Source organism: Lucilia sericata, unplaced genomic scaffold (genome assembly GCF_015586225.1).
Source record: "Lucilia sericata isolate MDLA Ls3-8-SP2 unplaced genomic scaffold, ASM1558622v1 Contig000014F_arrow, whole genome shotgun sequence".
Lineage (NCBI taxonomy): Eukaryota > Metazoa > Arthropoda > Insecta > Diptera > Calliphoridae > Lucilia > Lucilia sericata.
The window spans coordinates 292234-320000 of NW_023994053.1; the positions used below are offsets into that span (position 1 = coordinate 292234).

Genomic DNA, 27767 nt, shown 5'->3' on the forward strand with positions numbered 1-27767 from the left:
CATATGTATGTAGTTTTTAAAAATTGATCTTATGAAAAGTTTGAACACTTGTTCCCTTTCCCCCGAAACCACCAAGTAAGTTTTCTAGATTGAAGCCACTTGACCTATATGAATAAAAATGCCTCAACTAATTCTAACTTTACGTCAAAAACTCACTTAAAAATTTACTTTTCCCCTTGAACTCCTTATATAAAATGAACTAATATATATTATTCAAGTTGGCATTTAAAACTAAATACATTTTTCTACCCCTCGACAATCGCAGTACATTGTTCCCCTTTTATTTTTTAAATAAAGAGACTCTTGACCCTCTTTTATCTCAAACTTTTAACAATAGTATAAATTGCAAAGAACAATAAGTAGTAATATGTTGCTAAAATTTGTATATATGTATAAAAAATATTTTAACTTTGTTAGTTTTATTTTTTGTGCAAATACTATAAAAAACATTTTCCCCAAACACTGAAAGAATAGCATTAGGGGACCCCTATTAAATTTCCATACAAACTAAACTGATGGCCATTTGATATGAAAACTCATACCAAGTTTTGTTTGCCATAAAATGCTGTGCGTGTGTGAGTTGGTAAGTTGATAATACATGCAATCGATTATACCCACCAATATGACCACAAAATTTATCTTTGACTTCATCACCCTTCCCTAAAGGAAACTTATTATACTTTTTTCCACCCAAATCTTTAGTTCCCTTTAAATGCATTAAATTTTTGTCGTTTTTCTTTTCAATTGTGTAAAGAATGAAAATTTAATTGTTTTTGTTACTTACATGGAGCCTTTTTGTACTGTCATATTTAGACCATCGAGTACAACATTTGGATTTTTGGAACTGCCATACATTTTATGGGCACGACGTACACATACGGCTTGTTGACGCCTTGAGGCCAATGTCGATGGCTGTGACATAAACAGGCGACGACGTGCAGCTAAATCATTTTCTGGATCTGAGGCAGCACTTGCTGGCTGAACGGGTTGAACTCCTTCTGTTTCAGCATCCATATTTAAAGTATTTATGTGTGTAAAGTGTGCGTGTGGTTGTGTGTTTTTTAATTTGGTTACAATTTGGAAATGTTCTTGAAATTGTTTCAAATTCTTAAATACAATAGAAGCAAAGAGGGCAGATAGAACACAAGAGAGTTATGAAGTATATCCGGAGGCGTTTTTCTTTTATTTCCGCTTGTAGTACTTCTATCCGGTTGCTTGTTATTATTGCTTCTCGTTCTATTTGACTATAAATCACAGAGTATTGCGTATTAAAAATAAGATTCAGAAACAACTCTAATAGCAAGTTAAAAGTGTGAGTGTGAGTGTGTGTGAATGTATGAATTGCTACTGTTGCATGTAATAAGACTATAGTTCAACAATGTTGCAAAGTGCTTATTTACAACTTTGGCTTTGTTTTCTTTCTGCCACGTTTGGATATTTCCCAACACACACAAGTGCTTAGACTTTGTTATGTATATTGCAGATTGGGAATGGAGGGTTTTTTACAACTCCAGCAAATATGACAATTGTGGTAGTTTGTATCTTTAGTTGATGTTCCTGATATTTTTATACTTTATGACCAAATTCTCTCAGACATTTACTATTGTCTATGTTCGTATTACTTTCTAAATATATGGATCTGTTGTGTATTTTTCAATCCAATGACTATGTATTTTGCAGTTTGTTGTTGCTCTTCTACTTCTCCTTCTTATGACAAGTTTTTATGATGAACTTCTTGTTCATTTATGTTGTCTTGTCAAGTGTTGAAGTTATTGCTGCAATTGATGTTAAGCAGGCCAATTCAATTGTTGTTTTCAGCGTTGGCAATGCAAAATATTTTCGTATGCAGCAGAGATAGAGTGTAATGGAGAGGACCAAAAGATTGTTTGGACTGGTGCTGATATTCTGGAATGAAATAGAAAAAAAAAATACGGAATGAAGCATATGAAATGTAATCAAAATGAATATTGTTTTAGTTTTTATTTTCCCCCCCAGTAAAAGGAAAATGCTTAAAATTTTTTGTTGTATGTTAAATTTTTTCCCCATTTTTTGTTCTGGGTTTTTGTTCATCGTTTTTCTTGTTAAAATGTTTCCATTCAATTCAATGTTTATGTTTTCAAAACAACATATGCATGTAAATACTTTATGCATGTGTAACTTTGTATAAATAGTTATGGTTACAGTGGACAGTTTTTATTTACAAAGGATCAAACAGTGTGCAGAATGGACATCGCTTTCAATTTTGTACTTTTACAATTAATATTAAGTCTGTTCCAGTACTCGTCAGTTTCGCAGGTTTTAGTCATAAATAGCCATCAGAAAAACAAAACATTATTACATTGAATTTTTAGTACGGTAACAAATTATAGTAAAAACTTGCAACCCAGGCGAATACGGGAACAGTTTTGGAAATTTGATTTATGCTTTATGTTAAGATATCTCGAAAAAAAATGAATAATATATGTATAACAGAGGTTAAACTATTACTTTAAAGTCGACCGGTTGTACTTTTGGATTACATTAAATAAAATATACTTATCCCTTTATGGTTATACCTATATCCCACTGTACATAAACACACTTATTCAAATATTATTATTGTAAAACATTTTACATCCTTTTTTCTTCATTCTTGGTTTTGTTTTATGGTAAAAATATGTTGAACGTATTTGTGTTTGCGTAAGTGTGTGCGTATGCATATCCTCCAATACAACTGCATTATCGAATTCTTTAGCCACTAAGCACCAAACTATTTACAGTACATAAATGTTTTTTTATATTGAAACTTTATACTTTTATTTTTCAGTCAAAAAAGTTGATTTTAAAAACATAACAATTATTTCTAGTTAAATGGGTTAATAAATGAAACAACATTTAAAATGGGTACCACCTGTAACCTTTTGAACCAGAATGGTAACTAGTGATTTAAGCTTTCATATTGCAAACTATATTTTAGACTGAACTAGTAAGTTGTTTTTAAAGTCTTACAATGTTGCAAATTACATATTTGAAAACTGTAGGGTGTGCTTAGACAGACGTCAATATGTCCGTGTCACCAGCATTTGTTGCACATCCCTTTTTGTTATGAAAAATTTATGTCATGACTAACATCTTGCAACAGTAAAAGCCGGACGAATGAATCACATTTTTTTAATATAAAATGTATATTTGATTCTTTACTTTACTTAAATTTAAAGAATTTTTTTTATAAAAAATTCAATTTTATTCAGTACATAACAACTTTCAACTAACTATTACTGTGGAAAAAATAAAAATCATATTAATAATTTTATTGGGAAAAGCTGTTGCCATATAAATGCTTTATTATACTTATATGATAGAAAGGAAGCACCTTGAATCAGTAAGTAACTCTCGAAAAAGAAATATTTTATAAATGCAAAACTTAATAACATAAAGGAATATTTGATTGTATTATTAAAATTAATATTCGTTTGAACAATATTTTCCAATTCGATTTTTAATTTTATTAAAAAATCCTTTTTTAAATAAATTTACTCATAATTTTTTTAAATTAATTTCCTTTTAAATTTAATATTAGTAATTTTTTTATGAATTTATAATTAACAGCTTTATGTGAACATTTCAATTTATTTTTATTTGAAATGAAATAACGGTTTTACAACAACTACAACGCCATTTTCTATTGAAAAAAAATTGACGAGTATTTATTTGTATGTCGGTAAATATTTTTCTATTTAATATTTTACATGATTGTCTGTGTTGTACTATTTGTCTATTTCAAATACAAATACATTTTATTACATGCTCTGGTCATTACAAATAATAAACTAAATACTGACACAACTGCGAATACCAATTTCTAAACATATTGATATACACTGAGGAAAATATGGGGGTTTAATATAATTAAAAATTAAATTTTCTAAAACCAAAAAAAAAAAACAATCACAAAATATCCAAACGAATATCTTGTTCAATTCATTAATTAAAATTTCCATTATAAATGTCTTTCAACTTTTTCCAAGTGTACTTGAGGAAAAACACATAAATTTGTATACATGTATAGTTTAATACATACATATGTATGTATGTAAGTTTGCATATGAGTTTGTTTTTTATTACCACAAAAAATATACAAACATTTATTTTCTATTTTTATTAAACTTTATTTTAAGAATTATTTTATTTTTAGTTGAGGTTGTTGTACGATTATTTTTTGTTATTTATCGTTTGTACGCAAGTAGCCTTGTTTCGTTTTTGTATTAGTCTATTTATTTAACCAATATTTTACTTGGCTAACTAAGTTAAATGAATGAATGAGTAAATGAATGGTTTTCACTAATGAACATTTTATAATAACCATATGTTTTTTGTTGGTTTTCTTTCTACAACTGAAATATTTTGCAAATTAGACACAAGTATGTATGCAAAAGTAACTACACTAACTATTTTGAAAGAAGAAATGTTAATTTATATAAAACACACCTTAATTGCCAAAAATAATCACAATATTTATTTTATTTATTTATATTTACATTCATTAAGTATATTAGCAAATATAATAAATATTTTGAGTTTTTTTATAAAGAAGACACACAAAAATGTATGTACATAACGTATAAACTTAGAAGAACAAATAAAAAATCAAGTTTATGTAAGCACAAGTAATTAAAATTTGGTCAGAAGATGACCAACAATTATGCAAGACTATAAAAAAACTATGTGAATTTAAACATACATTTCTGTAAGGAATTAATTAAAATTACAGTAGAACTGAACTAGACTGAACTAGAACTGAACTAGAACTGAACTAGAACTGAACTAGAACTGAACTAGAACTGAACTAGAACTGAACTAGAACTGAACTAGAACTGAACTAGAACTGAACTAGAACTGAACTAGAACTGAACTAGAACTGAACTAGAACTGAACTAGAACTGAACTAGAACTGAACTAGAACTGAACTAGAACTGAACTAGAACTGAACTAGAACTGAACTAGAACTGAACTAGAACTGAACTAGAACTGAACTAGAACTGAACTAGAACTGAACTAGAACTGAACTAGAACTGAACTAGAACTAGAACTGAACTAGAACTGAACTAGAACTGAACTAGAACTGAACTAGAATTGAACTAGAACTGAACTAGAACTGACTAGAACTGAACTAGAACTGAACTAGAACTAGAACTGAACTAGAACTGAACTAGAACTGACTAGAACTAGAATTGAACTAGAACTGAACTAGAACTGAACTAGAACTGAACTAGAACTGAACTGAACTAGAACTGAACTAGAACTTGAACTAGAACTGAACTAGAACTGAACTAGAACTGAACTAGAACTGAACTAGAACTGAACTAGAACTGAACTAGAACTGAACTGAACTAGAACTGAACAAGAACTGAACTACAACTGAACTAGAACTGAACTAGAACTGAACTAGAACTGAACTAGAACTGAACTAGAATTGAACTAGAATTGAACTAGAACTGAACTAGAACTGAACTAGAACTGAACGAGAACTGAACTAGAACTGAACTAGAATTGAACTAGAATTGAACTAGAACTGAACTAGAACTGAACTAGAACTGAACTAGAACTGAACTAGAACTGAACTAGAATTGAACTAGAATTGAACTAGAACTGAACTAGAACTGAACTAGAACTGAACTAGAACTGAACTAGAACTGAACTAGAACTGAACTAGAACTGAACTAGAACTGAACTAGAACTGAACTAGAACTGAACTAGAACTGAACTAGTACTGAACTAGAATTGAACTAGAACTGAACTAGAATTGAACTAGAATTGAACTAGAACTGAACTAGAACTGAACTAGAACTGAACTAGAATTGAACTAGAATTGAACTAGAACTGCTAGAACTGAACTAGAAATGAACTAGAACTGAACTAGAACTGAACTAGAACTGAACTAGAACTGAACTAGAACTGAACTAGAACTGAACTAGAACTGAACTAGAACTGAACTAGAACTGAACTAGAACTGAACTAGAACTGAACTAGAACTGAACTAGAACTGAACTAGAACTGAACTAAACTGAACTAGAACTGAACTAGAACTGAACTAGAACTGAACTAGAACTGAACTAGAACTGAACTAGAACTGAACTAGAACTGAACTAGAACTGAACTAGAACTGAACTAGAACTGAACTAGAACTGAACTAGAACTGAACTAGAACTGAACTAGAACTGAACTAGAACTGAACTAGAACTGAACTAGAACTGAACTAGAACTGAACTAGAACTGAACTAGAACTGAACTAGAACTGAACTAGAACTGAACTAGAACTGAACTAGAACTGAACTAGAACTGAACTAGAACTGAACTAGAACTGAACTAGAACTGAACTAGAACTGAACTAGAACTGAACTAGAACTGAACTAGAACTGAACTAGAACTGAACTAGAACTGAACTAGAACTGAACTAGAACTGAACTAGAACTGAACTAGAACTGAACTAGAACTGAACTAGAACTGAACTAGAACTGAACTAGAACTGAACTAGAACTGAACTAGAACTGAACTAGAACTGAACTAGAACTGAACTAGAACTGAACTAGAACTGAACTAGAACTGAACTAGAACTGAACTAGAACTGAACTAGAACTGAACTAGAACTGAACTAGAACTGAACTAGAACTGAACTAGAACTGAACTAGAACTGAACTAGAACTGAACTAGAACTGAACTAGAACTGAACTAGAACTGAACTAGAACTAACCTAGAACTGAACTAGAACTGAACTAGAACTGAACAAGAACTGAACTAGAACTGAACTAGAACTGAACTAGAACTGAACTAGAACTGAACTAGAACTGAACTAGAACTGAACTAAACTGAACTAGAACTGAACTAAACTAGAACTAGAACTGAACTAGAACTAGAAACTGAAATAGAACTTAACTAGAACTTGATACTAGAACTGAACCCAATCACTTTTATGACAAATTATATTCCATAAACTTTATCTAAAATAGGTATTCAATAAATTTCAATTTTATCTATACCAATAAATTATTGTTAAAATTGTCTTTAAACATCCCACAACCTTTACTTTTAATCTTTAACATATATTTTGCAAACCCCAGCAACATTTTTTTCAAAATAAATTGCAAGAAATATTCATTGTAAACTAAGAATAGTGTAAAAGGCTATGTTGAAAAAATTATCCTTATGGGAATCTATAGCTGGTTGTGATTCTTGTTTGACCTCAATGCAATGGGAAAAAACAGAAAAAAACATTCGTTGGGTAGAGTTTTTATAATATTAAACTACCTTAGTGTTCAATTTATGCAATTTATTATAAATTGTTCATATAAAAAATCCCAACAAAAAATAGCATTGATACATTTTTATCGCCAACATATTCTCCAATGTCCAATTCATTTAGCACTTCTATGCACAAACTGCAAACAGATACCAGCACTCTCTCTTTCATTCTCAATAACACACAGATATACTACATGCATACATGCATAAGGCATAAACTGCATTTTGTAATAAAAGTTCACTTCTTTTTCATATAAATAAATAAACTATTGAAAGTTTTTAAAATTTCGGCTGTTACAAATATGTACCTAATAGTACTTATGTACAACAAATACTCTACCAACACTTGTAAATACTTACTATAGATGGTTACATACATACATTAGTGAATGCAATAACATGAAGTCTTTTGTTTAGTATATGAAGGTAAAGTTAACCATTAACGAATTTATTGGTTACTTACGGGTGTTACTAGTTAGTTAGTCTGTTGATACTTGCGAATTTATTACCACTTTTTGCTTTAGTACAGGCTAAATATTTCACTAGTTTTATTTATAGGTACATATCTATACCATTATATTTAAAGTAGGGTTATTGGATATAATATTAAGAATTTCCTTTTCACCTTTCATATTTTACAATATGGATCTAGAAATTCAAGCATTTTAGTTTAGAAGAGAAACTCGTTTATAGGTAGTATTGACGATTACCATTTTAAAGCCTGCAGGGTATACAACAGTTAAAACACTCTCATTCAGAGGCATAGTTTAGTTGCTTTTATAATGGTTGCTTGTGAAATAATATTTTGTGGCATTTTTTTTTTTTTTTTTTTTTTGGTAAAACAAAATATTTGAAAATTTTTTCAACCATAAAATAATTGGCGATTTTTTCTATATCTCACAACATTTAAACCAAATCAAAAAACAAAATCCAAACGAATACAATTACACATCCATGTATTCGATGTGTATATGTTTTTGCATTGTATATATTACAATAACAAATTTGAAAATTCAATATTTTAACATGAACAAAAACAATTGATTTGAGTAATAAATACAAGAGTGTACTCGACTGAATATTTATGATAGAGATCTACTTTAAATACAAACCACTTTAATAAAGAGTATTCTAACACTCTTGAATATATTTTTTTTATTAAAACTGCTCTTTTTAGGAATTAGACCCATATATGTATATATTTTATATATGTATGTATATATTTATATGAAATGACAGGTTGAATATGTATGTATATTAAAGCTACCATAAGCGCCAAATATTGGTGAATTTCTCTTTCCTCCAATTTGAGTTCTTCAAAAGAGACCAAACTATTAACGAAAACTAAGTAATGGAGTCCACAAGATGTCGGGTACTACCTTTAATGTTTAAAGTTATAGTACTACAACTATTTCACTGTTACTTTATTGTAGTATTTCACCGACACATGAAAAGGTGGTATACAGATGTGAACATTCATGCATTTTATGTTTGCATGTATGTATAATTTCTATGATAATAAAACAGATGGTTTTTTTTCTGTTTGCTTTTCAAATCATATCGATGATGATGATGAAACTATCGAAAAACCAAAAAAAAAAAAAAAAAAAGGAAAAATACTAACAACAATTTGCCACAGTTTAGCAGTGGCAATATAAATTTAAAAAAAAAATATATATTTTTCCCGAAATACAAAAGAAATAAATTAGTTTTTGCAATATACATACATACATATATAAAATAAATAGAAAAATTTACACTTGATGTGAATGAATTTTGAAGTACCCTAAAGGCGAATTAAGAGCCACAGTTTAACAAAAATTTTGAACAGAACAAATGAACAATATTGAGAGCATACTTTTGAAAGGGAAAAAATTTACAATTTCAAAGAATATAACTCATGTTTTTGTACAAAAATTTTATTGAAATATATAGTTAAGCCTTTAATCAATTTTGTTGATGTTGGCAGTTTTTGAAGATTGCATATGGGAAATATTTACTGTAGTTTTTATAAATTGTTTAGATCATTAAGTGAAATCTATTAGAATAACTTAACATGTACCAACCTCCCGGGGACATGTTACCTTGATAAAAGACCCTCATCTTGATGTTATTGCAATCCTGGGGAAAAGAGGTGCTACCAATACCTCTAGGGACTATAAACTGGTGATGATCATATGTATACTCGGCCTTTTCTTAGAATTGACATAGGGATTTGGCATGGGGTCGAACCAGAGAACCACATAATCAGGTACCACGGGAACCGGTAGCCCACAGGGTTGCGTTTCTGACTTTGTCTTGTCCCGGTTTTTCAAGAGGTCCCTTCTGGGTGAATTTTTCTTCCTTGTTCAGGTAGAATAAGTCCTCGTCTTATTTGATGCATTCGTATTTCAGTCTACTTATTACGTCTATAGCTGCTGTTGCCGACTCAACAGGGGCATTCAATTTGCGTGGTTGTAAACGGAGGTGATGTTTTTACAATGGTCAAAGATTAGATAACTCGAGTACTTGAGCGAAGTGCTTGTACATGGACCGGCAGAACCACGTAAAAAAATTGCCATCGGTGTTAAGATGGTGTGTCGTCGGAAAAGCTAACCCTGTGGATGGATAAGACCACCGTGAAATTATGCCATCAACATGTATCAAATTCTGTTCCATACAAAAAATTGGATTAAATTAAACCCATAAATTAAATATTCAAACAGGCATGGGACGGTCCTTTTTTATAAAAAAGTTTTTTTCTTAATGAAGTTTTCTATAGTAAGGCTTTATTATTAGGGAAAATATTCTTGTAACTAAATTTATATTTTTATGAAACCTTTCTTATGAAAAAACCAACCCAATTGAAAATGTTTGTTATTGTTTTTTCTTAAGAAATTTTAAGTTGAAAATAAATAAAATAAAATTTCATATCAACCATGCTCTTAAACTATCTGTAGGGGAGAAATCATAACAAAATAAGAACAAAAATAAAATAAATATTTTAAACCAAATAGAAAATAATATTTGAAATATTCAATACTATTAAAATATAGATAAATATTAATATTGATAGATTTGAATATAAAGCAATGATTTTCACACTCAACTATTAAATTCATAAAATATGTTACACCCAAATTATTTTAAATGTTTTTTTAACATTTCATATTTTTCATACTGAATAGAATTTTAGTTTGTAATATTATTATATTTAATCTAGTTACTTGTAAATACTTATACAATTCCAATTCCAACATTCTTTATAATGCCACCTAATACCTGTATTGTTTATGTTGAAATTGTCTCTTTTATATTATAATAAAAAGAAGAAACTTTTTTTTTAAATCATCTCTTCTACGTTCATCTTCCTCTTTTAAAAATTTCTACGTTAGTGTCATGTTGTTTATCTTAGACAAAAATTCTATTCTAAAGCATTACTATTCGATTTGTTTCCCTTATTTATTCATTGCTTTCCTTTTGTAATTGTATGTATTTTCTTACAATCTTTCTAGGTAAAGTTGTATAAAAAAATAGTATTATTTGTCCTAAGTACTATGAAATCGTTACTTAAGTACTACAAACACACACACACACACATGTAGTTTTGTAGCATTCAAACTTTTACACACATAGATATTTAGAAACGTAACTAAATGTTGCTATTTACTTAGTCGTGTTTTCTTTTTTTATTGTTGTACATTCCTAAGGATACTTTTTTTGCATCTTTTCTAAGAATAAATGAATCCTAAGGAATCTTAGTTTCTTTTTTTGCTTTTGTGTTTTCTAAGTGAAACGAATTTCTAAAGCTGCATCAACACTACAAGTTGCAACAACACTACTTTGTTATTGTACTATTTTACTAATGCATTTATTTTAGGTTTTCTCTTAATATTTTGTGTGAAGATTTTATTATATATTTTACTTTTTGTGTGTGTGTTTCTTTAAGGGATTTAACCAAAAAACGTCAGCAGTTTCTTTATTTTATTCCCTTTGCTGATTTCTATATCTAGTATTTAGTTAGTTTTTTTCCACTCCTCACTTGACATGGATTTTTAAAAGATATTTTCATTGGTAGTAATTGAAAATAAGAGCAGACAACCAAACACATTAAGCACCAAAACGGTTTGGCGCTTAGAAAAAAAAAGATACCAAAATAGTTCACACAATAATATGAATTTAAAGAAGAAAAAACAACCAAAATATATATAACTAAATTTGAAAAAGAAACCAACTTTGGGCAATTGTTGTCGTTGTCTAGAGCAACAGAATTATTGCATGTGCTGATTTAGAAGCCAAAATATACATTGCCGCTACTCACTGAACAAAAAGGCTAAAATGTAAAATGTTAAGAACCAGGGCAAGAGCTTAGTGTTTTTCTCACGAAACACAAAAAAAAACACACACACACAAAATGGGAAAACAACATGCTGTTGCCCTGTTAAGCTGCTAGTATTGTAGCAATCTCGTTGTCAGCAGCAGCAGCTATAGCAACAGCTGCTAATGAACGTATAAATCCACACCACAATAAAAAAAATAAGTTAAAAGCAGTCAGTCGACAAAGGAAGTCATATTCATTGATTTCAGTTCTTGCTAAGAGTGCAGTGTTGAGAAATCAGATTTTTGTCACCAGCTAATTTTGAACAGAAACTCTTGCATTTAGTTCCACTATTTTCCATCACTATTCAATATATTCAAAATGTTTAAGATTTTCAAGTCGTAAATTTGCCAAAGTCATTTTGTTATTAAAGCTTATTTAAGTATATCAAATATTATTACAAGTAGCTTCTCTGTAGACTTTTTAAAGGCATTTTAACAAACACGGTCTTTGGAGTCATTGTTTAGTTACAGAAGTTTTATTTTTAATTTAACTAATTCTTTTAAATAGTTATTTTTGCGTTGGTCCTTTTATGTTATCCCCGAACTAAAAAAAGAAAAAAGTTATGCACATAGTTTTTCCACTCCATTCCTTCTTTCACAGTCCCTTCTCGTGAGTGGATGTGAGTGTGTATAATATTAAAGGAACCGGTTAAATATGTTTATATCTACTGTACGTCTATATCAAACCTACAACATTTTTGATATATATTTTATATACGAGGGTATCATTTTTTAAAATTTTTAACTGAACTAGAAGTGAAATAGAAGAGCACTAGCTTTGAACTAGAACTGAACTAGAATTGAACTATAACTGAACTAGAACTGAACTAGAACTGAACTAGAACTGAACTAGAACTGAACTAGAACTGAACTAGAACTGAACTAGAACTGAACTAGAACTGAACTAGAACTGAACTAGAACTGAACTAGAACTGAACTAGAACTGAACTAGAACTGAACTAGAACTGAACTAGAACTGAACTAGAACTGAACTAGAACTGAACTAGAACTAGAACTGAACTAGAACTGAACTAGAACTGAACTAGAACTGAACTAGAACTGAACTAGAACTGAACTAGAACTGAACTAGAACTGAACTAGAACTGAACTAGAACTGAACTAGAACTGAACTAGAACTGAACTAGAACTGAACTAGAACTGAACTAGAACTGAACTAGAACTGAACTAGAACTGAACTAGAACTGAACTAAACTAGAACTGAACTAGAACTGAACTAGAACTGAACTAGAACTGAACTAGAACTGAACTAGAACTGAACTAGAACTGAACTAGAACTGAACTAGAACTGAACTAGAACTGAACTAGAACTGAACTAGAACTGAACTAGAACTGAACTAGAACTGAACTAGAACTGAACTAGAACTGAACTAGAACTGAACTAGAACTGAACTAGAACTGAACTAGAACTGAACTAGAACTTACTAGAACTGAACTAGAACTGACTAGAATGAACTAGAACTGAACTAGAACTGAACTAGAACTGAACTAGAACTGAACTAGAACTGAACTAGAACTGAACTAGAACTGAACTAGAACTGAACTAGAACTGAACTAGAACTGAACTAGAACTGAACTAGAACTGAACTAGAACTAAACTAGAACTGAACTAGAACTGAAATAGAACTGAACTAGAACTGAACTAGAACTAGAACTGAACTTCAACTGAACTAGAACTTAACTTTAACATCCCAAGCGACTCTCGTACTATTAGTATATAGTATTATGTATTAAAACTGCACCAAAGTTGTGGCTGACTTTTTTTTTTTCGTTTTAGCTATATTTTTTATTTTTTGTCAATTATTTTTGCAATCGATTGCAGATTTTGATTTCTAGTTATTTTCATTGTTCTGCCAACCGACTAAACCAACCATAGAATGGCTGGTTACAAAATGTACATGATATTTTTGAAGCTGAAAAAAAAAAAAATTCGATTTTGTTTTATTTTTTTTTTATTTTTTTTGTAGTTAGTTGTTTTGTTTCCTTTATTGCAACTTTCATTACATTCTGGGTTACTCAACTTTAACAACTATTAGTGTCGTTTAGCAGTTACAAATGACTTTTGTAATTACAAGTTTATGTTGGTTTTTTTCTATTTTTTTTTTTTTTTGTTACTACATTTGTTCTATTTATTTGTTAGAGAGTTTTTTTGTGCAGCCAGTTTGAAATTACTAGTCCTTTTTAAAATGTGTAGGTGTTTAATTTTTATTTTGTAGATTTGACAGGTATGGAGGTTATATTTTTTGTTTTTAACAAAATAGTAATTTATGGTTTTGTAATTTTCTGGACAGAAGTTAGAAAGTGAAACTAACGAAAATTCTATGAATGCATGCAGTTGGTTTTGTTATAAAAATATATGTATGAAATATGAATAAATAACAATTGTAAAACAGTACTTCTTACTATATAAGCTTGTCAAATTTAAAAAGAAATGTTTCAAAAATAAATAATAAAACACATTTTGAGGCCAAACAGGTTTAATTATCTGGTATGTCTTTTAACATTTTATATAAATAGTACTACAATTCCTAAATAATAGCTTTTACTTGTAGTTATTTTGTATTTAATACAAATTAAATCCCCTTACTTATCAATTGCAAAATAATAAAATTCCATTCATTATTATAATGAATAAAGTATTTATTTATTACATGTTTAAGTGCCCGCCTATATGTACGACAATTTTTTTAATTAAATATTTTTGCCCGTGAATTTTTTCTGACCAAGTTAAATCTATCATGACTCAACACTTGTTTAAAACAGCCTTAGATTAATTTATATGTACATATCCCTCTCTTCAACAGTGACATCATAAATTATGTGAACTGTTTATAAAAAATTTTTTCAACATGGAAATTTTCCTAAAAGCTGAATGAATGAGTTTTTAAACAAATAAGTGAGTAATAAGTAATTAAATATATTAAATGCATATATTTTTAATTTAAAAACCAGTTATTTGCATTTAAATTATTCCATTGAAATTTCCGTTAAATTGTAAAAGGTTAATTAAGTGTCTATCTATTGCGTAGGTAAGGGGCAGCATGTTCATGTACGAGAATTTTTAATCCCTGTTAATCGAATTTTGTTTTTATTAGCAGTTTTTAGCTTTGGACTTTTTTATACTTTGTTGGTAATGAATAATTAAAATAGAATGATATTGAAAAAATATTTATATATTTGTTAATATCTTCCTCTTTTTGCAGTGTTAACATTAAAATTACATTTGCGTATTAAAGTAGAATCTAGCATTTTTTAACAAAATTTTAATAATAGATTTATCCAAGTGGAAATAAAATTTCCCAAATGGTCGATGAAACTAAAATCTTACTAAAAATATCTATGCTAGGGTTCGAAAATATATTGACTGGTCGATTTACTTTTATTTATGATCTATTCTAAGGACTATGGACTTATCTATAGAAAAGAATATGGACTAATTTATTAACTTGTATATGGACTAACTTATGGACTAGCCTATCGACTATTTGATGGACTAGTATATTGACCGATTTATGGATCAGTCTATTGTTTGATAATTAAATAGTATATTTACAATACTATGACTAGTCTTTATATTATTATCTAGTCAGTGGACTAGTATGTATATGGACTAGTCTATGAAATCGTCCATCGACTATCTATTGACAATTGCTTTTCTTTGGCTTGTTCATAAATATGTGATTTAGGCCCTATATTTTTTCATAACATTCCCATATATTCTCCTATAAAGTTAGATTTCACTGTTAAATTATTTAAATAAAAATAGCTCGTTAAGTGATTTCCTCCTCATTTTGCTACATATTTTTGTTCATAGAACTGTTGTGGTTTTATAGTATTTGATAATTAATTATGACATTTAATCACAACACGATTTAAACAAACAAATAAAAAACAAAGTGGATAATGATTAATTACTAAAATATTATACACACATACAATTTACCTTTGAACTATATTTTACACATTTAAATAAAACATCCACTTAAATTTAATATTTATTTAATAATTGTAATGACCTTATTTCACCTATTTGTTTGTTTGTTGTTTTTCGTGTTGACTATTTGTTATTTTATTTCTGTTAAGTAATCTTTATTATTTAATTATTATGGAAATATCTACAAAAAAATAATAAATTTATATTTTAGTGTCACAAATAATTCAAAGTCAAGTTAAACTTGCTTTAATCTTACTCATTCACTAAACTAAACTGAAGTTGGGTGAATAACAACTATTTGTTAGGTTCATGGTGTGAAATGCATTTAATGTTTCATAAAATTCCAAATATAAATTTTCTACTTCATCATATCAAAATCTCATTAAATGTAATTAGTAAGTATATTTTAGCTACGTATACATTTATGAAATTGTATTTACTCATATGTTTATTTTTGTGTATATATGTATGTATGTAAATAAATATGACTAAATGAATGAATGTTTAATTTACATTAATTACCCATTCGATTAAGCTGTAAACTCGCACATACATACATATGTATGTATATCTGGGTGTATGAAGAATTTGTAGTCTTAGGTAAATTTAAACAATTACAAAACTCTCCTGCCATAGATACAAATATAACTAATAAAATATAGATGCATGCTTTTTAGTTACACCATTTCCGGTTTGTTACTAATATTTAATTAATTTGAACTTTAAGAAACTTTAATTAAAGTACATGGTTTTTTTTAATTTATTTATTTTTACTTGTTTCTTTATAGGTAAGTGAGTGCTACAAATATTTAAAGCTTAAACAGGTAAATTTATATATTTGATTGCTCTGTGAAAACAACTCCCGGAAAAGCAAAAGATGTAAGACAATTTCTCTTGTTTTCTCCATTTATAATTATACCCTACACCACTTTAGTATATTGTGTTTGTGCTGATGTTTGTAATATACAAAAATATTCGTCCTATACCCACCTTAAAATATACCAATCGGCTTAGAATCGTTTTCTGAGTCGATTTAGCTATGTCCGTCCGTCTGGCTAGATGGCTGCCCATGTGAACCTTGTGCGCAAGGTACAGGTCGCAATTTTCAAGATAATTGGATGAAATTTGGCACAAGGACGAAGCCTATTGAAAATGGTTAAAATCGGTCCATTATTTCACCTAGCCCCCATACAACAAAACCCCCGAAAAGTGCTTCTGAGCTCATAATTGTGTTAAATATACCTGTATATCTATAAAAAGCAGCACAACTAAGGTATATACAAGCCTTGATGACCTTGCTAAATTTCATAAAGATCGGGCCTCATTTAACCCTAGCTCCCATACAAAGTCCCCTTCCGAAAATTACTTGAATGTCCAAAATTAACTTATAAACACAAATATCGCGATGAAATTCAGCACAAATATATATTATATAAATATATTCACAAAACTTTATCGGGCTTGGTCCATATTTGCCCCTAGCCCCCCTAATAAAGCCTCTTTCAGAAAATTAGTTTATCATCCATAAATTGCTTAAATGTATCGGAACAATGAATTATTATTTCTTACTTGTTTTTAAATAATGATAATTTATTTTGGAAACAGTTTAAATACAATTTAGATTGTGGAGCACATCACATACATGCAAATTTCATAGATATTCAATTACTTACACTCAATATGAATGTATGTATGTATGAATATGAATGTATGTGTACTATAACCAATAACGTTTTCATCATCAATCTTTTGACATCGAATAAATGACTTGAAATAAATTTCAATTTTAATTAGAATAAATACGTTATAGAACAATTTAATTCCAATTTATAACACTCGCCCTCCAACTCCCCTTAAACAGAGGGTTCAAGCTCTAAACACCTAAAAACTAAATACATACATACATGAATTTTAAAGCAACAACTTTAAATACTATTTAACAACAAGTACTAAATAAACCATTAAAAAGTTTCTATTGGCTTTAAAAAACCTACAATTAGTTTTTAAATGTGTTTTTTGTTTCGTTATTTTATTGCTTATTTAATATTTTGTTTTAAGTTTAAGTTTTATTTTTATTTCATAAACCATAATTAAAATCCATTACCAAATTTAACACACATTTTCTAATAATAAATTTTAAAGCTTGTAACCAGCGGTAGAAGCTTAATTTTGTGTAATAAAATTTATTATTTTTTTTATTTTACAATCAAGTGAATAATGAGTCGCTAATTTAAAAAGAAAAAAAAAAACAACTCCAACAAAATTACAAACAATATAATGAAATTAAATACATTAGCGGGGCTTTGGAAAATGACCTTAAAGAATATTTAACGTAAATATTAAACATTAAATACAGCGTAAAAAAATAACAAAAAAAAAAAAAACAAAATACACAAGTTGTAAATAAAACTACTCAGGCTACAAATTACACTTAAAGAAAAGGGTCTTCAGACAGAATAAGATTTGAAAAGAAATATGAAAATAAACCAACCGAATTTAAGATTAGGTTTTGATTAAACCTTTTTTTCGTTATTTAAATTTAAGTTAATTTATTTAATGATGTGAGACTGTTTTAAATAAACAAGTTAATTTATTATTTAATATGTATATTTTTTTCATATTAATTATGAGCAAAGTTTACATTTAACAGGCTTAAATGTTGGGTTTATTACCTTTATATTGGTTGAGGTATTCGAAATAAGTTACAATAACAGCTCTTAATGACGTCTTACAATTCTTACCTGTAAATAGAATAAAAACAGAAAAATATAGTTAATTGTTTGTTTATAAAACTAAATTAATTAACAATTTTAGTAAAATTCTGAAATGTTAAGATCTTGATCACGTTTTATTTCAAAGAATTTTTAAAATTCTATAAAATTTTACATTCCAAATGCCGACATTTAATTTTCTATATTATATTTAATTTTTGTAAAATTAGCGACATTTTTAATTAGCAAATTTATGTTAAATTAACTAAACTAGTTGTGTTTTTCATAAAATTTTTATTTTCTATTCTTTAGACAAATAAACGAATTCGTACTGATTGGAAATTGTTAAAATTCATCTAGTTTTTTTTTTTCAAAGTGGGGGAAGATATCCTCATAATTTTACTTTTTCCGCAGTGTAAAGTACATTTGGCTTACTAGCCAGTTAAAAATTACCCCCAATTACAACAGACACTACAATTTGTCATGTAATAGTCACTAGTTATTTCACTATCAGACTATATGATACTTATTCGTACAAAAGCAGCAACAACTATTTAGATGGTGCACTAAGAGACGACAACAAAAAGACAAATTACAAGAAGATGAAGAAAATAACTTTAATATAAGAAATATTTTTTTCGGTCTTAGTTCACATTTGTTTTTGTTGATAATGTGTGTGTGTGTTTGTTTGCAATATTTAATTACTTTGCACTTTTTGGTAATTGCTCTCATGTTTTTGTACCATATTTTTATACCCTACACAACGCTGCGTACACTTTATGTATTTGTTGACCCCAATTTCAGAGTCGAATAAATAATATATGTTCCCCACACTATATGGACTATTCAATTTACTAGTCAAAAACTAATCTATAGACTAGTCCGTGAATTAGTCATGAAATAAGTCAATATACTAATACATAGACTAGTCATAAACTACTTCATAGACTAGTCCATTGACTAATCCATATAATAGTCCATGAACTACATAAAATCTAATCTAATAAAAACTAATCTATAGACTAGTCCGTGAATTAGTCATTAAATATATCAATAGATTCATAAACGGCTTCATAGACTAGTCCATTGACTAATCCATATAATAGTACATGGACTACATAGTAGTCAACAGACTAGTCATAAACTAATCAATATAATAGTCCATGAACTGATCAATAAATTAGTTCATATTATATTTCAATGGCTAGATCATAAATTAGTCAAAAGACTACTCCCTAGACAAGTCCCTATTACTGGATAGTAATTATCTAGTTCATAGACTTTTGCATAGTCCAATGCAAAAAGTTCCAAAAACCGACCAATGGACTACTTAATAGACTAGTCCTTATCTAGTCTATCTAGTCTATATATGGCCTATCTCGCACACCAATATCGTTGATTGTGCAGAAATCGTAATAAAATTTACTTTTAAGAAACCACAGAAATCGTATTCAGAAAATTACTTATATTTATATTTCAATTAAGTTTTATCTGAGCTGTCGCTAAGGACACTTTTAGAACATCAGATTAAGAGTTTAACAATATGGTGCCTCCGTAGGTCCCTTGCTACTGTTATAGTCTGTCCATAAGGAGGTCGTTGGTTAGATTCCGGCAATAATTTGTTAAAGGGGCGCATAGGTGTTCCATATATTTCTTGCGAACTCCTTATTTAAACTGACTAAAAATACGACATAAATATAAATGATTTTTGTTCAAACATTTTTGTAGAGATCATTCTATTATATATTCCATTAATTCATTCCCATTCACATATTAAACTCTAAATTGTGATTAAATGAAATATAAACCAGTTCCATAAAAATTATGCGTCCAAATTCTCTCTATCTAGCCCCTATATAATATTCATTTAGGGAACTAAATTCAGTAGGGTAGGACTGTCATTCCCAGTTCTATATATTCCAACTTATATTTTGCGATATTTACTGTTTTTTGTGTTGGTGCTACTTCAATTTTACACTCTACTACTTCAGTTTAGAGTTGTTGTAATTTTTGTGGCTTTTTAATATTTTTAGCTGCTTATAACTATTGGACTCTGTTTTTCCTGCTAGTTTAAGTTGTTCTTTAAATACTTTGTTATGGTTTCCATTTGAACTCAAGACTTCCCGTTCACAAACACAACACATACATATGTATGTATGTAAGTATGTTGCAAAAAACTGCTTGAATTTTAGTTTAGTTTTTAATTATTATTTTGTTTTTTTTTTTTTTTTTCCTTGAATCAATTGTGCAAAGTTCACTACTTCTTCTGTGTTTTTGATATTTTCTTTTACTAAATTTATAAAACCGTTTTAATTTGCTACAAAATCTTATAAGAAGTTTTAAATATATCTCTACTTTGTACCCTGACAGTCTCTTGTTCACTTCACGCCACAACATTTGATGGCTCATCATTTTTAATTTTCAATTTAAAGTAGAATCTGTTTTTCAGCGCTTTTTAAGTTTAGTTTGCTTCAGTTCAGTTCTTTTTTTTATTTCTTTATAAACATGTTTTCAATGTCTTTGTGGTAAATTTTAGCTGTTTTTTTTTGCGTTGTTATTATTGCTCTCTACAACTTCTTCTAGGTTTTAGCCATAATGACTTGTTGTTTTTTATGTTCTTTAATGCTGTTTTTTTTTGCTTCTATATGTAAGTGGTAATTCACACAAAGTTTAATGAATTTTTAAAGTTAATACTTATGAGTCAGTTGATTTTTTTTGCTTATATAAATTTTTTGCTAGTTTGAAATGGTTTTTAGCGTTTTTCGTTTTAATAGCAGTGTGCAGTAACCATAATGAGCTATTTTACTTGGATTTCTTTTAATATAAAGGGTCAGGTGGTTATTAAATAGAAAAATTATGGTTAAAAAAAATAATGTTTTATTTTGCCATGGTGTTTCCCCAGTTAAAAAATATATATAAAATCCATTCTTATTATTTAGAAATATGTATTTACAGAAAGCCTTGAAAACTAAGTTAATTGTTTACATATACAAAAAAAAACATAACAAAATTAAGTAAAGGATTTTTAAACGTATATTTTCATAGTTCTAGATAATTTGGTATAGAAATAATGATAAACATTGTAATTAAAAAAATTTCTTGGTTAATTTATTTTAAAAATGTTAAAGATAATAATAAGTATACAAATTTTCGAGAATATTCCAAGAATTTATTTTCCGGTTGTTGTTCGCAAATTTTAAAATATCGTAAATAAAATATAACATACTTTAGGGAACTCAGCGTATATAATATATTGCTTTTAATGGATGTTTCAAGTGAATTATTTTTTGTTGAACATTTTGCACAATTTTTCTTGTAAATAATCAAAATGTTTTTAATTTTTTCTTTTAAACTTCAGTCTCACCCTTTGCTAAAAAACTTATTTCTTCATATCTGCAAAAAATACACTCAGTTTAAGAGAAAAACATTGATTTTAAATAAAAATCTTCTTGTTTTATTTATCTTCATAAATAAAACAACTGCAAATCATTATTTATTAAAAAATCAGCAAATAAAATCATAAATTCTTAGGAAAACATCTTAAACACACATTAAATTAAAAACAAAACCTAAAATAGATCCCTACAGGTTTAAAGGTAGACGTTTGAGACATAGATATAATCAGATAAATATACAGTATTATCTCTGGAAAGTAATGCAGAGGAAATCATTTGACTATATCAGCATTAAATTTGTATATTTCATCATATTCAGTAAAAATTCGTGTCGCTAGTAGTTATTGTAAAGCTACGTTCAGACCTATCAAACATTTGATGAAAAAGACGTAACCACTAATTTTTGTAATTTATTTTTTTTTTGGATTCTGCATGATTTTTGTAATTGCAAATATTGTCGAAACAAATAATAAAGACGTTCTGAACTGATGTCGTCAAAGATATATTATGTTTGTGCAAATAAATATATATTTTAAGGAAATCAAAATGTAGTTTTTTTAGGGGTCACGTCATTTTCGTCAAACATTTGATAGGTGTGAACGTAGCTTAAGTATACGTCTACGACTATTTAGTTCCATGAACTAGTGGGTATTTAAATAACTTGTGTATGTATATATCAGTACATAGTCGAGTTCATCAACATGAATTAACTCATATTAAAAAAAGAGAAACAAACAAGTTAATACCCCACTCTTTTGAGGGATAATGCAATCAAACTTAAAAAAGCCAACTAGATAAGGGCCTTGTGGTTTGTTGTTTTTTTATTTCAGGAAACAAATCCTAACAAACAGGTTTCACAAAATAACCCATATAAACAAATAAAGACAAAAAAAAATAAATTTTCCCTTTAAAAAAATAAGGTTTATATGTATACATTTTAACGTTTTTTATAGATTATAAAGTTTTTTCTTTCTATTTCTTTAAAAATTTAGCTCTATTTTAAGCTTTTTTATATTCAAAACATAAATCATGACCAACATATTATTAATTTTTTATTTTATTTAATTCGTTTTTGCCTAATAAATTCATATTGTATACAAATCAGTAACTAAAGAAAAAAACATATGAGCATTGTTGGGTCTTTTTGGCAAAATATATCCCTTTTTAAATATGCTACAAATATTTGCAAATACAAATTTCCGAACTTTACTTATGCTTTTTTTTTTGTATAAAAATCTCCTGAATATCCGGTCGGGGTTAACACATGTACACATACACAAAAACTCACATATTATGGACATAAAAGAACGTTTATAACCTCAGCATGAATCCTTTAACAAATTTGGTTTTTATTAATAATCAATAAAAAATATTTGTATACATAATAATACAACAACTAAATGCCCCTTAAATATCCCTATAGAAAAATATGGCCAAAAATAATTTTATGAACAAAATTTATTCTGTTAAAAAAAGTGAAAAAGAAAAATATTTTTTATATTTATTTACTGTTTAAAAGAAATTTATACAGAACAGATTTAACATTTTTCAATTTGTATTAATAAAGGAAATTTAAATGTTGATTTATATAGACGTGTATTTCGAAGGTGAAATCCAGACTGAAATATTGACATTTTTATTTACATGTATAATTTGTCAACAAAGACTTTAAGCGATTCATTATAGAAAATTGTTTAAAATCATAGCAAGTAAGAGTGTTATATTCGACTATACCGATCATCAAACCGTATGCCGTAAAAGCAATGCTCCCCTATAAACATTAGGTTGATATTTGAAATAGGGCTTATGTCAATCATGTACACATCCCTTTCGGATTAAACAAATATTCATTTTTAAAAACAAATAATTTTTGCCCAACTTTTAAACCATGAACATATATGGGCGGTCAATCGGGGTCAACTATAAAATTCGGTAGAGAGATTTTGGCTTGTAAGAAACTTTCTTCTGTATATCGAATTTCATAGCTATACTCGCATTTTTAAGCCAGTAATGTGTATTAAAGTCATTTTTTAAAGGGGGTCTTATATTGGGGGTAGGGTCAATTAAGGACCGATGGAAAGATTTGTGCTCGTAAGAAACTTACTTATGTAAAATTGCAGCGCTATACTCGTATTTTTAAGCTAGTAGTGAGCGTTAAAGTCATTTTCTGAGGGGGACCTTAGCTATATGGGGAGTAGAGTCAATTGTGGACCGATACTCATTTGGTATAGAGAATATAAATGAAACACACCGAATTTCATCACTATACTCTTATTATTAAGGTAGTAATGAGCGTTAAAGTAATTTTCTGAAGGGGACCTTATATGGGGGTAGAGTAAATTGTGGACCGATCCTCATAAAATTCGGTAGATATATTTTTGATCGTGAGAAAGTTTCTTATATTGAATTTCAGCGCTAGACTCGTATTTTTAAGCCAGTAATGGACGTTAAAGTAAATTTTTGGAGGGGACCATATAGAGTTATTTATGAACCGATCCTCATAAAATTTGGTAGAGAGATTTTGGTTTTTATGAAACTTATTTATGTCGAATTACATCGCTAAAACAGATATGACTGTTAAAGCTGTCGTATGGGGGCTATGAGAAAACGTGGACCGATATTACCTATTTTCAATAGAAAATTTCTACTCTCTAGCTCTTTTCGTTCGGACTCGATCGTGCTTCCAACAGACAGATGGACAGACATGGCTACATCGCCTTAGAGTTTAATAAGAACCCAGAATATATACACTTTTGGGGATCTTTGGCCAATATTTCGATGTATTATAAATGGAATGATGAAATCAAATTTTTTGATTAATAGTAACAGAAATTTTTCAGAAAATATTTAAATACATCTTGGAGTTACTGCTTGGTAAACTCAAACTAAGAAATAAGTCTCTACGTGATACTTATCTATAAGTATTGTTTTACATGTAATTGAACTTAATATGAATTCAAAATACTTTGAATTATTCCCTTGAAATATTTTAAATACTTTATGTTTGCATTTTAAATACAATTTTCTAAATGATTGTCATACTTAAATATTTCCATCTTAAATCTCGTTGAAACATAGCAACCTTGAAAACGTTCTACAGCAGAATTATTGCGTACAAAATTTTGCAAAAAACAAGAAATTTAAATTATAGAAATGTCAATAATATTTACAATAAATTTACATTTTCATTTCTTATTTAGACCCCATTGGCAATGACAATCACACTAACACCAACACCAACACAAACAGTCAGTTTTATATTTTCTCTACATTTGGATTCAACCAGGCGGGTGTGGGTTAGAAATGGTTTTGATTACATTTCCGTAGCACAAATAAACAAGTCGAGAGTTATTGCAAAAATCACCAATATAGCAAAAATGACAACAAATAAAAATAAACAAAAGACTAGTGCGAGAGACACTGCAACATGTGGCAGTGGAGACTTTTAGTTGACCTTTTGGATCTAAGATATATCAAAATTTTAGTTTTTTTAGATTTTGTTAAAAAAGTTAATTTTGCTGAAGAATAGTTTTGATAAAATATTTTTGTTTTAGAGAGAGACTAATTTCGACCAAATTGGACCATGAAGTTACTAATATTCTTTATATCTAATATAACTTATATTATATAATACCAGAAACAGTTGATTTTTTTTCAAGTGATGCGATGACCGCAACTTTAACATATTACAAATGCACTAACGTAACTAATATACCTGTAATTTGTGAAATGGTTCGAAAAAAGTTGTGGCATAAAAAATTCGAAGTCCCCATCAACATTTTTTACAACAACAGCAGCCTTCGTAAATATGCAAAGCTTCAGGGTCGTAGAAAAGTTTTATACAATTCTAAACGGGATTAAGGAGTAGTTTCCTATTGTTACTTATATGAACACATATTTAGAATTTCATTTTATTAGAAAATATATTAATACATACGTAGTATATATACATATAATAATAATATTTACTTCGGGCATCAAAATTGTACTCTTGATAAAACTTTTTGTTATGATGACAACCATTTCAATAAATCCTTCCAAGAAAACAGAAATAAACACATTTCTTTTTGTCTTCCAAATAACAGCAACAACAGGATTTCAAACCCCCAGAGTTTAAGTGACAGAAAAAATAATGAAATGAAAATGTTTTAGACGTCTCTGACAAATAAAAATCATATAAATATTCAGAACAACATCTGTGACAAGCCATCACTGACATTGTGGATGTATTTTATTCCTTTTTTCATTCTTTATTTTTTTATTTTATTTTTTTTTTTTTTTTTTGTTAAACAATATAAAAGTGTGGGTGCAAATGTGAGAATTTTAGTGGGAATTGTCAACAACTGCATCTTAAACTAAAGAAACAAACAATTGTCAAGCAAACAACAGACAAATAATTGACGCTTGATTTATTTCTTTTTTTAAAAATTTATGACCAAAATAAACTTTAAGCATTCAAAAAGGGTTTAGCAACCACACAAAAGATGTACTAAATTTTTGATTTCAATTTAAATAAATTCAATACCTAAAACTATATTTTTAGTTTAGAATAGAATAAATGTTGAAAAAAGGTTAAATCAAATGCAGACTTTAATTTATGTTAATTGTTTTTATTAACGATCTTGCAAAAACTTTCCTTTTAATTGCCAATTATTATATACTTTTTGGTAATAAATTCTTTTTATTTGCGTCCTCAACATATCACAGTAAAGTCCAATAATTCCCATTGACGACAACTAAGTTTAATTTAATGCTCAAAACATAATTTTAAAAACATACATAAAATTCTTGCAATTGTTAAACAATTACATTCAGATCCTCCCATTGGTAAATTGGAATTATTACTTTTTTATTTTCATTTTATTTGCATTATTGTGTACAACAATCAATGCTCTAATGACACGCAATAGTGCTGTCGAGTTTCAAGTCATCATTTATAAATAGAAGTTTATGTCAGTGGCTGCCAAACTGTGAGAAAGAGCAGACAAATGATATTTTTTAATTATAATTAGAAAGTTCTATACTTTTTATTTGTTCTACATCCGTCTGTCTGTCAGTCTCTCTGTCTGTCAGTCTGTCAGTCAGTCAGTCTATTTGTCTGTCTGTCTGTCTGTCTGTCTGTCTGTCTGTCTGTCTGTCTGTCTGTCTGTCTGTCCTGTCTGTCTGTCTGTCTGTCTGTCTGTCTGCCTGTCTGTCTGTCTGTCTGTCTGTCTGTCTGTCTGTCTGTCTGTCTGTCTGTCTGTCTGTCTGTATGTCTGTCTGTCTGTCTATCTGTCTATCTGTCTATCTATCTATCTATCTATCTATCTATCTATCTATCTATCTATCTATCTATCTATCTATCTATCTATCTATCTATCTATCTATCTATCTATCTATCTATCTATCTATCTATCTATCTATCTATCTATCTATCTATCTATCTATCTATCTATCTATCTATCTATCTATCTATCTATCTATCTATCTATCTATCTATCTATCTATCTATCTATCTATCTATCTATCTATCTATCTATCTATCTATCTATCTATCTATCTATCTATCTATCTATCTATCTATCTATCTATCTATCTATCTATCTATCTATCTATCTATCTATCTATCTATCTATCTATCTATCTATCTATCTATCTATCTATCTATCTATCTATCTATCTATCTATCTATCTATCTATCTATCTATCTATCTATCTATCTATCTATCTATCTATCTATCTATCTATCTATCTATCTATCTATCTATCTATCTATCTATCTATCTATCTATCTATCTATCTATCTATCTATCTATCTATCTATCTATCTATCTATCTATCTATCTATCTATCTATCTATCTATCTATCTATCTATCTATCTATCTATCTATCTATCTATCTATCTATCTATCTATCTATCTATCTATCTATCTATCTATCTATCTATCTATCTATCTATCTATCTATCTATCTATCTATCTATCTATCTATCTATCTATCTATCTATCTATCTATCTATCTATCTATCTATCTATCTATCTATCTATCTATCTATCTATCTATCTATCTATCTATCTATCTATCTATCTATC

General features: G+C 28.5%; 1 protein-coding gene across 3 annotated transcripts in view; it reads right to left on the minus strand.

Moving 5' to 3' along the window:
• Positions 1 to 27767, minus strand: part of LOC119604738 (ABC transporter G family member 23) — a 120070-nt gene that overhangs the window by 76011 nt on the left and 16292 nt on the right. For 2 of the 3 annotated variants that reach the window (XM_037957546.1, XM_037957562.1), the window contains exon 2: positions 785 to 1905. In XM_037957546.1, the coding sequence (XP_037813474.1) occupies positions 785 to 1014 (230 nt within the window). In that variant the 5' untranslated portion in view covers positions 1015 to 1905. Of the gene's footprint in view, positions 1 to 784; positions 1906 to 18261; positions 18331 to 27767 lie in introns of those variants that run through there. The other variant, XM_037957555.1, reaches the window with a different exon arrangement.